The sequence below is a fragment of the Melanerpes formicivorus genome, unplaced genomic scaffold (genome assembly GCF_026170545.1).
Source record: "Melanerpes formicivorus ecotype bairdi unplaced genomic scaffold, bMelFor1.0.p_v2 SCAF_7, whole genome shotgun sequence".
Classification (NCBI taxonomy): domain Eukaryota; kingdom Metazoa; phylum Chordata; class Aves; order Piciformes; family Picidae; genus Melanerpes; species Melanerpes formicivorus.
Genome location: NW_027142359.1, coordinates 28,164,565 through 28,177,805, shown reverse-complemented (window position 1 = coordinate 28,177,805; position 13,241 = coordinate 28,164,565). Strand labels below are relative to the sequence as shown.

Below are 13,241 nucleotides of genomic sequence, written 5' to 3'. Positions count from 1 at the left end.
GAGGGCCAAGGGCATCCTGGCCTGCATCAGGAACAGTGTGGCCAGCAGGAGCAGGGAGGTCATTCTGCCCCTGTACACTGCACTGGTTAGGCCACACCTCGAGTACTGTGTCCAGTTCTGGGCCCCTCAGTTTAGGAAGGCTGTTGACTTGCTGGAACGAGTCCAGAGAACGGCAACGAAGTTGGTTTGGAACACAAGCCCTGCGAGGAGAGAGTTGAGGGAGCTGGGATTGCTTAGCCTGGAGAAGAGGAGACTCAGGGGTGACCTTATCACTCTCTACAACTACCTGAAGGGAGGTTGTAGACAGGCGGGTGATGGTCTCTTCTCCCAGGCAGCCAGTACCAGAACAAGAGGACACAGTCTCAGGCTGTGCCAGGGGAGGTTCAAGTTGGATATTAGGAAGAAGTTCTGTACAGAATGAGTGATTTCCCATTGGAATGGGCTGCCCAAGGAGGTGGTGGAGTCACCATCATTGGAGGTTTTCAGGAGGAGACTTGATGGGGTGCTTGGTGCCATGGTTTAGTTGTTTAGGTGGGTTGGATTGGTTGATGGGTTGGATGTGATGATCTTGAAGGTCTCTTCCAACCTGGTTTGGTTTATTCTAAATAAAGGTTTTAGTCTAAGAACCACAGAGCAACGCTCTTAGGGAACAAAGCCCTACACAGTGACGATGTGCGCTCAAGGCTGCCTGAATAATTCTATTTTCCTAAGTTCCCCACAGCTCTCCGAGAAAAAAAAAATTAAAAAAAAATTAAAAAGCTAATTTTTCATGCACACCACAGCAGTTTCTCACTTTACACCTACAATAGTGCTGCTGTCAGGAACTGAACTGACTGCATGTGCCAAAAATCAATTCTACATATTCATAGACAAAAAAACTAACACGCGGCATCTGAAGATAATGAGAACTGCAATCACTCAAACTGACAGGCTAGTGCCTGTAACAATTATCACAAGGCAACTTTTATGAATTCATATTTCCTACAATGACAAGCCCCAGGTTACACAGAAGGGTGTTCCAATTTTCTTTCAAGTATGAAAATCTCCTTTGAGCCAATGAGTCCACTCCAAAATGGAATTCACTTAACTGAAGTCAAGTAAAAATATGCTGACTGTGTTTAAGTAACACACTGAAGTTTCTTCAGAGCAAGATGCTGACTGTTAAGAGAAGAGAAGAGAAGAGAAGAGAAGAGAAGAGAAGAGAAGAGAAGAGAAGAGAAGAGAAGAGAAGAGAAGAGAAGAGAAGAGAAGAGAAGAGAAGAGAAGAGAAGAGAAGAGAAGAGAAGAGAAGAGAAGAGAAGAGAAGAGAAGAGAAGAGAAGAGAAGAGAAGAGAAGAGAGAAGAGACCAGACCAGACCAGACCAGACCAGACCAGACCAGGTTGGAAGAGACATTCAAGATCATCGCATCCAACCCACCATCCAACACCACCTAATCAACTAACCCACATAACCAAGCACCCTGTCAAGTCTCCTCCTGAACACCTCCAGTGATGGCGATTCCACCACCTCCCCAGGCAGCCCATTCCAATGGGCAATCACTCTCTCTGTGTAAAACTTCCTCCTGACCTCCAGCCTGAACCTCCCCTGGCGCAGCCTGAGATTGTGTCCTCTTGTTCTGGTGCTGGCTGCCTGGGAGAAGAGACCAACCTCTGCCTGTCTACAACCCCCCCTTCAGGTAGTTGTAGAGAGCAATAAGGTCACCCCTGAGTCTCCTCTTCTCCAGGCTAAGCAGCCCCAGCTCCCTCAGCCTCTCCTCCATAAGGCTTGTGTTCCAAACCCCTCACCAACTTTATTGCCCTTCTCTGGACACGCTCCAGCAAGTCAACCTCCTTCCTAAACTGAGGGACCCAGAACTGGACACAGGACTCGAGCTGTGGCCTAACCAGTGCAGTGTACAGGGGCAGAATGACCTCCCTGCTCCTGCTGGCCACACTGTTCTTGATGCAGGCCAGGATGCCATTGGCCCTCCTGGCTGCCTGGGCACACTGCAGGCTCATGTTCAGCCTACCATCGACCAGCACCCCCAGGTCCCTCTCTGCCTGGCTGCTCTCCAGCCACTCTGACCCTAGCCTGCAGCACTGCATAGGGTTGTTGTGGCCGAAAATATGCACTATATCACATACATCTCACAATTATCACCATTATTACAATTATATACAATCACATCATCACAATTATTTGCTGTTCTTTACAGTGATACATATGAATTACTCAGAATGAAGTTTACTAGTGAAAAACCCACCAGGACTATCGGTTTCAAAAGCCACTGTGAATCTGTCATGAAAACATGTGGAATTACAGCATATGCAGTTAAGTTTTCCTTCCTGAAACACATCAAATCTGTGAAGTTTCTGCAATCACTCTAAACACTGCCCAAAGCTCAGAGTTTTGCTCAGAACACATAAATATATTCAAAGAAGCTCTTCTGCAGTTTGCTTACAATATCATTTACTTCTTTGCAAAGGCCTTATTCCCCACTGCTCCAAATTCCTTCTTACCTTCAAGTTCTATCATTCAGCTCATGCCAATATGTACTACCCTCTGGTCTAGAATTTGTTCCCTACTCTTCCTCAAACTCAGTCTCTTCAAACAAATCCAAGCCTGGACATTGCTTCATTTCTCCAAGCAACATTCATCTTCTATTTCTTTCAAGCCACATCTCTCAAAAGATGGCAACGTACCCAAAGTCCCCCAAGATTCAGCCACAGACTTTGCAACAAAGATCCATGAATATTTTCAATTGGTATGTATAAACTTAGACTTCACATGGTCTTAAATTTAAAACCCATTTACTTTCCATCTCAGGCTACTACAATTGCTCCTGCTACTTTAAAATGTTATTTCCATGACCTCATACAGTAATAAATCCCTTCATTCATACTATCATATTTTCTGCTACATTCTGCTTTTCTAGCAATATAAAAACATTACATTCTGCTTGTAAAGTCAAGTATTCTCTACTCCCTAAAACACTTTATGGTCTTCATCATCTATAACTTTTGATGATTATTCTTAGACAAAAGTATTTTCAGCTGTACTCAGTAACATGTAAACAGCATCACAGTATCACCAAGGCTGGAAGAGACCTCAAAGATCATCAAGTCTAACCCATCACCACAGACCTCACAACTAGACCATGGCACCACTCAACATGTTAACACCTAAAACACAAGGTAAGGTTATCTGTGGCAAAACATTTTTTTGGGGGGAGATAAAAAAGGACAGCTGTGTGTGTCAGAACACACAGAAGTGAAGAAAGATTTCTCACCAGATTCAAATGTCTGCTGGCCCAGTCAGTCAGCAGGAAATCACTCTATGCATGACCTACATTAATGATTTCTCCCCCCAAAGAGTATTACAGGGAGCTGGGATTGTTTAGCCTGGAGGAGGCTCAGGGGTGACCTCATTGCCCTCTACAACTACCTGAAAGGTGGTTGTAGCCGGGAAGGGATTGGTCTCTTCTCCCAGGCAACCAGCACCAGAACAAGGGGACACAGTCTCAAGCTGCACCAGGGGAAGTTTAGACTCGAGGTGAGGAGAAAGTTCTTCAGAGAGAGTTGTTAACCATTGGAATGTGCTGCCCAGGGAGGTGGTGGAGTCACCATCCCTGGAGGTGTTCAAGAGGGGACTGGACCTGGCACTTGGTGCCATGGTCTAGTCATGAGGCCTGTGGTGACAGGTTGGACTCGATGATCCTCGAGGTCTCTTCCAACCTCAGTGATACTGTGATGCTGTGATTTTTCAGTAACAAGACAGATATTACATCCAATTCTTTTGTGAGGAGGTAGAATTCTAAGCTTTATGCACTCACTTCACCTCCAGCACACGTATTAAGCAGAAAGGTGGAGTGTGGTGGAAGACCAGCTATTGTGCTTTGGAAACCAATGTTTAATTCATTAGTCTGACACCTACTAGTCACTACAAACTGTCTTCCTTCTGAGACCTCAGCACTCTAAGATTAGCAACCACTACCCACATGCTTGCATAAAGCAGAGAGACCAAAATCATCATCAGTAAACCCATTAAAGCACTAGGGGCTAAGGAGACCCATAGATAGAATTTTATAACTACGAGGGGGTTTGAAGCAGAGTATAAAGAAGCTTGAACTTGTAGTTCCACTGGACTTTACCAAGCCTTTGGAATTATTACTCAAGAAAGAATTAAAGTCTCCCTTAGCTGCAGTCTAGAGGAAAACACCTTCTTGCTCTTCTTAAGGTTGGCCCTGTAGCAACCGTGTCATTTAGCCTTCAACACAGAATTCACCGCAGTGAGACTCCAGTACTCCAGCACCACCTAGCAGGCCACAGACCAAAATACAGCTTCTGACTCGAAAACAAAAGTAGTATTTATACAAATAGCTTTAAATAATTTCTTTCTATAACCCTATTTTTTTCCATCACTATCCCAATCATCATCTCTCCGTGACCGGAAAAAGAACATTTGGAACCACAGTATAGCATTAAAATGTGAAGCTAATTAATGCTCCAAAAAAAAGAATGAAAGAAAGGAAAAAGGCCAGGTGATTGAAAAGTGCTGCTGCTATGGAACACGATCCCAGAAATGCTGAGCCCAGCCAGTGCTGTGAAACCAGTAACAATTGCCAGGATCTCTAAAAACGTTTACCAAAACCGTGCTTGGATCCTGAAGCGAGCCTTCTCTGTGGGTTGCCACAGGCCCAGCAGCAGATGGCAGAGCAGCACCACGAACACCACAGCAGGCTTCATCATGACTAGCACTGTAAATTTAAAAGGGAATCACCTAAATTGTCTCACCCACTATTTCAGTTCTGGGCCCCTCAGTTTAAGAAGGACATTGAGACACTTGAACGTGTCCAGAGAAGGGCAACAAGGCTGGGGAGAGGCCTTGAGCACAGCCCTGTGAGGAGAGGCTGAGGGAGCTGGGATTGTTTAGCCTGGAGAAGAGGAGGCTCAGGGGTGACCTTATTGCTCTCTACAACTACCTGAAGGGTGGTTGTAGCCAGGAGGGAGTTGGTCTCTTCTCTCAAGCAACCAGCACCAGAACAAGAGGACACAGTCTCATGGTGTGCCAGGGGAGGTTTAGGCTGGATGTTAGGAAGAAATTCTTCATGGAGAGAGTGATTGGCCATTGGAATGTGCTGCCCAGGGAGGTGGTGGAGTCACTGTCCCTGAAGGTGTTCAAGAGGGGATTGGACATGGTACTTGGTGACATGATTTAGTCATGGGGTCTGTGGTGACAGGTTGGACTTGATGATCTTTGAGGTCTCTTCCAACCTTGGTGATTCTGTGATTCAGATCTGTAGCCAGCCAGACACCTCGCCTCATAGCCACAAATTATACAGATTTGAAATACATCCTTTTGCAATGAAGGGCAACCTGCATGGGGTAAATACATCATTATGGGAAGTTTATATATTAGGTACAATTTGCTCTGTTCCTGACACATCTAAAATTAAAAAGAAAGGACTAATTAAAAAACCAAGCAGTAAATATTCTCTCCTATGTCTGAAAAGTGTAACCTAGCCTGGACAGCAAAATAGCAAGGCACAGTGTGAAATCTATCTTAGTTATCAGGTTTCCTATGGAACCAAGGACCCACCATCACCAGGATGACCATTTTCCCCACCCCACTCAGTACTGCCTAATCCACACAGCTTCAGGGAACTAGACGTTCAGAACAATGAGACTGAACGAGCAGCTCAGTGGTATCAACACAGGAAGTTCTTCAGCTTCTTAGTAACTTCAAGCCTTTGCATTTGAGCCTTTGTGTCCTTCAGATCATTATTTAAAATCTGAGAGGCTTTGTGGTTTTTTAACCACCTCTTCTAGAACAGTATCAGGGAAAGCTGAAGAATGTACATTTGGATTATTTTGTCTTAACCATTGCCTTACCAAATAAATTTAAAACTGCAAGTCGTTTGAAATCATTCACTGCAGAGGAGACTGAGTCTACACGGAGATCTTGAAAGTCCAGCATCGAAGGAATAGAATCACAGAATGGTCTGGGTTGGAAAGGACCTCCAAAGGTCATCTAGTCCAACTCCCTCTGCAGTAAGCAGGGGCATCCTCAACTAGAACAGGTTACCCAGAGCCCTGTCAAGCCTCACCTTGAATATCTCCAGGGATGGAGCCTCAACCACCTCCCTGGGTAACCTGTTCAGTGTTCCACTGCCCTCATGGTAAAGAACTAGTTCCTAACATCCAGTCTAAATCTACTCTTCTCTAGTTTGAAAGGCACCAACTCCTTTGCCAGTGAACTTCATCTCTGAAGATAAAGAAATCGCTCTGACCATGTACCATCTGGTACAGAATACAAGGAAGAAAGTTTACAGTACAGAAAGAAGTGCAACCATCCAGCTAGATTCTTCAACCTCATTTTAAGAAGTTACATACAGTCAGTTTCAGTTCTGCACTGGGAGCACTTTAGAAAAATGAAGTTTGTGAATACAAAAAAATTAGTAAAAAAAAGTTCAAAATCTCTCTTACAGAAATATCTCATTTTCCACTGACCAACTCCTTCACTACAGTTGGCAGAAAGAACATGCAGGTTTCTTATTCTTGGAACACATCAAACTTTTCCAGGCATTACCTAGTGAGCAATGCATGTAAGATGCAGTCCTAATTAATGGGTAGGACACTCTCAGCTGTTTCTTTCACACAAAGATGGAGACAGTGCTTGAGATGCTCTCTATGTGGGGTGAGGAGGTGAAACACACACACAACCCCCCCACACCTCTCTCCAGAAATATAAATACATATTTGGCATTACTGCAATGCTCCTGTTGAGCAACCTGTCCTTAATAAACATGAAGGGAAAGCTAGCCCTTGCCCAGCCATAAATGCTACAGCCCTGAAAGATTAATTAACATCTTACATCATTGCTTCTGGCAATCAACTTTGTTCACACTCAGTTTTGTCAAAGTGAGTGTTTGCAAGAAAGACACTCTCAATCTACCTCCTCTACAACCATCTTCTCCTCACAACCTCATTTTCCCTTCTACACTTAACAAACTCTAATGCCCTTCATGCCTTTCTTCGTAACAGAAGTCATCTGCATTCCTCATCACTCGCATCCGCTGCCTTCAAAACATGGTCCAGGCTCTAACTCTCTTTACAACAGGATGCCTGCAGGCCAACATTTCAGATAAATAAACCTCCAAACTAAGTCATAGAATTGTGGAGTGGTAGGGGTTGGAAGAGACCCCCAGGGGTCATGGAGTCCAACCCCCTTGCCAAAGAAGGATTGCCTAGGGCAGGCCACACAGGAACACCTCCAGACAGGTCTTTAAAGTCTCTAGCGTAGGAGACTCCTCAGCCTCTCCAGGCAGCCTGTTCCTGCCTTGTCACTCCTACAGTTTTTCCTCATTTTAAGATAGAGCTTCCTGTGCTCCAATTTGTATCCATTGCTCCTCATCCTATCACAGGGCACCCCTGAGAAGAGACTGGCCCCTCCTTCTTCACACCCACCCTTCAGATATTTGTAAACATTAATACGATCCCCTCTCTCTCATCTCTGTAAGATTTGCCAAATTACTATCCTTCCACTCCTCAGAGACACTTTATACACTCCCTGTACCTCCTACTTTTACTGTATTTGGATCTCGAGAGCTTAAGGCACCACTGAGATGTCCACAATGATGCTTTATGTCTTTCGTCTCTGATTGCTTCCTTGGCTATCGTAGGGATTTAAAAGTCTTAAATAAGAAGCTCTCTGACCAGCATTCAATCCACTAGGATCAGAGGCATCCGTCTTACGGGTAGATGATCAACTGAAGGTCGTCCTCTGAAATCCTCATGTATATTTAGAAGGCACATGGGTCAGACCAACAGCTATCATGGCACAATAACGGCACTCAACATTCAGGCTGCTCTGGCTTCTCTCTCAAGTTGAGGATCTAATGGCAACTGCTCTGCAGACACCTGAGTGCAGACTATCACATACGTACAAGCTGTAAGATTCTGGTTTACAACCAACTGAGGCTCTGGCCAGCCTGATCTAGCGTGGGGTGTCCCTGCCCATGGCAGGGGGGGCTGGAACTAGATGATCCTTGTGCTCCCTTCCAACCCTGACTGATACTATGAAACTGTGCTCATGTATTTTGACGTATTAGAACTTGATGCATTTCCAGTTCTTGAGTTGATGACAGTAAGTAGCCCAGGTATCAGTTTTATTTCAGAAGCTACAATCTCATTTCTATTGATTGTTTATTTAACTGGTTTTTGCTTTGCAAATACTTTCAAAGTTGAAAAGAATGCCATATAAGCAGAGCAACAATCTCTACATTAAAGGGGGGAGGGAACCCAAAACAAAACAAACAAATAAAAAGGGGGGGGGAGGGGGTAGCATTCCTGATATGCAAGCAAAGCAGTTCAACAAAGGAAAACCCACTGATACCCACAGTGTCAGAAAGGGGGAAGCAGAAGCAATGCTCATGGCTTTGAGTATCCTGGCCTTCCCATACCACACTCCCACTTCTCCCCAGCTATCTGTCTGTTGTATTATAGCAAATAATGAAAGAATTATACGCTCCAGCAATCAAGGCTGACATATTACAACGACACTCTGCATTACTGAGCCTACTCATCTCTTAGTAGAGCTATTTTTCAAAGGAGATTAATTACACTGGCAAGAGACCTTTTTGCTATTCTAATTTGTGAAACCTATTTCAAAACCACAAGCATATTAAAACGCTTGCAAACACGTAACTAGCTCCAAGATCCCAGGACTCACTGCATTTAATTAAGTGCTCATCTTGTGACCAGCTCTTCAGTCACTCCTGTAAAAGACCAATTCCTACAAAAATCCTTACATTTTAGGCTTAATTAACTGCAACAGTAATTAGCATACAGCTCACCATAAAGTATACACAGATAGCAAAGTGATCAGAGTGGGGTCAGAGTGGCTGGAGAGCTCCCAAACAGAGAGGGACCTGGGGGTGCTGATCGACAGCTGCCTGAATATGAGCCAGCAGTGTGCCCAGGTGGACAAGAGAGCCAATGGCATCCTGGCCTGCATTAGGAATAGTGTGGCCAGCAGGAGCAGGGAAGTCATTGTGCCCCTGGACTCTGCATTGGTTAGGCCACACCTTGAGTACTGTGTCCAGTTCTGGGCCCCTCAGTTTAAGAAGGACATTGAGACACTTGAACGTGTCCAGAGAAGGGCAACAAGGCTGGGGAGAGGCCTTGAGCACAAGCCCTATGAGGAGAGGCTGAGTGAGCTGGGATTGTTTAGCCTGGAGAAGAGGAGGCTCAGAAGAGACCTTATTCCTCTCTACAACTACCTGAAAGGTGGTTGTAGCCAGGAAGGGGTTGGTCTCTTCTCCCAGGCAACCAGCACCAGAACAAGGGGACACAGTCTCAAGCTGTGCCAGGGGAGGTTTAGACTCGAGGTGAGGATAAAGTTCTTCACCAAGCAAGTCATGCGTCATTGGAATGTGCTGCCCAGGGAGGTGGTGGAGTCACCATCCCTGGCGGTGTTCAAGAGGGGATTGGCTGTGGCACTTGGTGCCATGGTCTAGTCATGAGGTCTGTGGTGACAGGTTGGACTCGATGATCCTCGAGGTCTCTTCCAACCTTGATTATACTGTGATACTGTGATACTGTGATCAGCACCTGACACCACCGCAAGAGGGGCAAACACTGAATTTAGAGCTGAAATTCTCAGCTTTAATTAGAAAGCTGTGAATCTGAAATTCTTTTAAAATAAGTTATTGGCACTATGTTTCATATCAGAACATCTGACAGCACAAACTCTACCATGACAAACTGCAAATACATCCCATTAGCAATGTGCAGAATTGTAACACACAAACCCATCCACAGCAACCTGAATTGGGCTCAACTGTTAAGCAATGAACTAGTATTCCAAATTAAATGTCTGAGAATTAATACTCTGCTTTAAAGCAAAGTTATTTTCATTAACTTAAGCTATAAAGCTTCAAGGCTTTGCCTGCCTTTAGAGAACATGCCTGTATTTTATCATGCCTGTCTTTAGAGAACATGCCTGCATCTTGTTAGGCCACACCTTGAGTACTGTGTCCACTTCTGGGCCCCTCAGTTTAGGAAAGATGTTGAGTTGCTGGAACGTGTCCAGAGAAGGGCAACAAAGCTGGGGAGGGGTTTGGAGCACAAGGCCTATGAAGAGAGGCTGAGGGAGCTGGGGTTGCTTAGCCTGGAGAAGAGGAGATTCAGGGGAGACCTTCTTGCTGTCTACAACTACCTGAAGGTTGTAGACAGGCAGGGGCTGGTCTCTTCTCCCAGGAAACCAGCACCAGAACAAGAGGACACAGTCTCAAGCTGCACCAGGGGAGGTTCAGAGTGGATGTTAGGAAGAAATTCTTCATTGAGAGAGTGATTGCCCATTGGAATGGGCTGCCCGGGGAGGTGGTGGAGTCACCGTCACTGGAGGTGCTTAGGAGGAGACTTGATAGGATGCTTGGTGCCATGGTTTAGTTGATTAGATGATGTAGGATGATGGGTTGGACACGAGGATCTCGAAGGTCTCTTCCAACCTGGTTTACTCTATTCTATTCTATCATGGTACTTCTTTTAATCCCCATCACATGAATGTCAAATAGATGTCAAGTTCATGGGAGCATTTTCCCTTTCAGCTGACATGGGCAAATTATAAGCACTGCCACGCAGAGAAATGCAAGGCAAACCCTGAACAGTCACCAAGCTAAGACACAATACAATTAAATCAGAAGAATTTCAATATAGCAGCATGTCTGAAAATGCTAAGACTACAAATGCTTCATTGTGAAATCAAAGTTAGTGGTTAGACAAATGGGTGGTTTTCTGAACTTTAAAGACTTGAAGTTTCTATTCATAGCCTGGTGGTGCAAACATGTCTAGGATCCCCCCCAGAATAATTTTAAGGGTTAACAATATAAGGGTTACATACAAAGCACACCCTTTTACTGAAGGGGTCTTTGCTTCTAAACATTCTTATAATGTAACACAAATTTACCCAGCTGTCTGCAGCTCTAAGTAGTGTACACCAAAATGTCCTTACTTGAATAAAATCTGTTATACAGGCAACTCTATGGAAATTTGGACAAAAGAAAGCTTTTAGCTCTTTTATTTTACTTTTCAGCAACAATTTCTGTTGCATGTATGACTGCTCACAAGTAACTGTCTTTTCCTACTCTTAGGTTTTCCTTCTCCTTACACCTCAATGATTTTAGGTACTTAAGAGGTAATAAGGAAGACCTACAAAACATATGCTCCTTTTGGTTAGCCATTCAATCTTAACTGTACCCATCTGATTTTCCTTCCCAAATAGAATATTCTCTTCTTTAAAAAAATGCTCATTTCATGACAGAAACCACACAGGAGAGCAGATGTCAGTTTCAGCTCTTCAGCTCCTTGGACAGTCAGCCCTTTCAGCTTCATCTCTCTAGCTATTCTCTAAGGAAACAGGCAAAGGTAACTACCCAGAAAGCTGTTTCCCAATTCAGCTTGTTTTAAATGGTCACATTCTCATGCTTACATCTACCTAGACTTCCAGTGATATTCTGTTTCAGGTATCAGGCAGCTTAAGCAGTAGAGAAAGAACAACCCCAAAAAAGAAATTATTCATAGATTCACAGAATACCAGGTTGGAAGAGACCTCAAGGATCATCGAGTCCAACCTTTCAGGGTAAGATTAGAATTTAAAAGAGATGGCCCAGCACCCCACCAAGCTGGAATTGCCTAATAGAGGGGAAAATCTACCACCTCCCCTGAGAGTTCATCCCAACATCTAATCATTCAAATGGTGGAAAAAAAATATTCTTCACATACACATTTTTTGCCTGCTTTCTGTCAGAAGCAGGATGAACATCTTCTACTTCTAGTTCACCTTCTATCCCAGAAAGGGCTCACAGGAACGAAACGCTGCACTCAGTGAGCAGGCAGCAGAGAAAGGAAGGTAAAACTAAATCACAAGATCACACCACTCTTTATTTACAGCACAAAATCATCATGAGTTTTCCCAGGCTCACTCACCAAACCAGCAGTAAGTGAAGGAGCAGACTGTCCTAGAGACTGGTTTCTCATGCGGACCAGGTTTGAGGTATCTCCAGGTGGCTGCCATATTGTCTGTCCCACTCCACTGTGGACGCTATTCGATAAGGGAAGTAGCTGTTTTCCTTTAAAAACAGAACAGAAATACTGTCAGCTTGTTTCTACACAAGTTTGCAAGTTCAAAATACAGTGCTGAAAACAAATACTGCATGTGGACCAAAAAAGGCACTTAATAAAAAAGTCAAGTAAAGTTTTAGTAGGTTAGAACTTTGCAGACCTGTAAAGTCACACTGCCTGTAAAGTCACAACACTTGGTAACTACTTCCAACACATCTAGATTACATTTGGAGGTAATGGGGAAATCCAAAACCTTGTAGAAACAGATTTAGAATAAACCACATGGGATTATTTAGAATAAACCAAACCAGGTTGGAAGAGACCTTCAAGATCATCGTGTCCAACCCATCAACCAATCCAACCCACCTAAACAACTAACCCATGGCACCAAGCACCCCATCAAGTCTCCTCCTGAACACCTCCAATGATGGTGACTCCACCACCTCCTTGGGCAGCCCATTCCAATGGGCAATCACTCTTTCTGTATAGAACTTCTTCCTATCACTTTATACCTTTTTATACCTCACACATCTTATAAAGGAAGGAGTATTTGCTGCCAGTTAAACAATGTATTGCCCTATGGAAAGGCAATGTTAATGCTGCAAAATGTCACAGTATCACCAAGGTTGGAAGAGACCTACATCTTGAATGCAACTTTTCAAATTCTTATGAAAATGCATTCATAGTTGGAAAATGTTACCTGTTTTAAACACCTTAGCCATCCAGACATCCCTGCTTTCTCCCACCCAGTGGAACAACCAGCAGTCTATTTTATGCAGCTGTGACCGGAATAGAGTGTGTATTTAAACAATGGCTTGCTCTGAACCACGGATGCCTACTCTCTGTCTGAAAATGTCACTCTTCAGCACTTCAGCAATACTGCATTAGCTTAACAGCACCACATTCTGTAGCTTTCCCAAGTCTCCCTTTATCTGATTGATTGGTGCAGACGCTAATCTCCCATGCTACACAGGCAAAGAGTGAGGAGCTCCTATCTCAACAAGTTCACACCGCTCCACTCTCCTGCAATCACTTCAAAGGATCTGCTCAGAACATTTCTTTTTTCTTCCTAGTCAGCATAATACTCCTTTTAAAAAAAATGTCAAGCTGTATATTTCCACAATGAGAAAGAACTAAA

The 13,241-nt window shown here is 44.1% G+C and overlaps 1 protein-coding gene across 1 annotated transcript in view; it reads right to left on the bottom strand.

Annotated features, from left to right (window-relative positions):
* The window catches only part of MAST2 (microtubule associated serine/threonine kinase 2), a 230,024-nt gene that overhangs the window by 190,849 nt on the left and 25,934 nt on the right, over window positions 1-13,241 (bottom strand). The window contains 1 exon segment of the mRNA XM_068141622.1: window positions 11,969-12,111. Coding sequence (XP_067997723.1) covers window positions 11,969-12,111 — 143 coding nt within the window.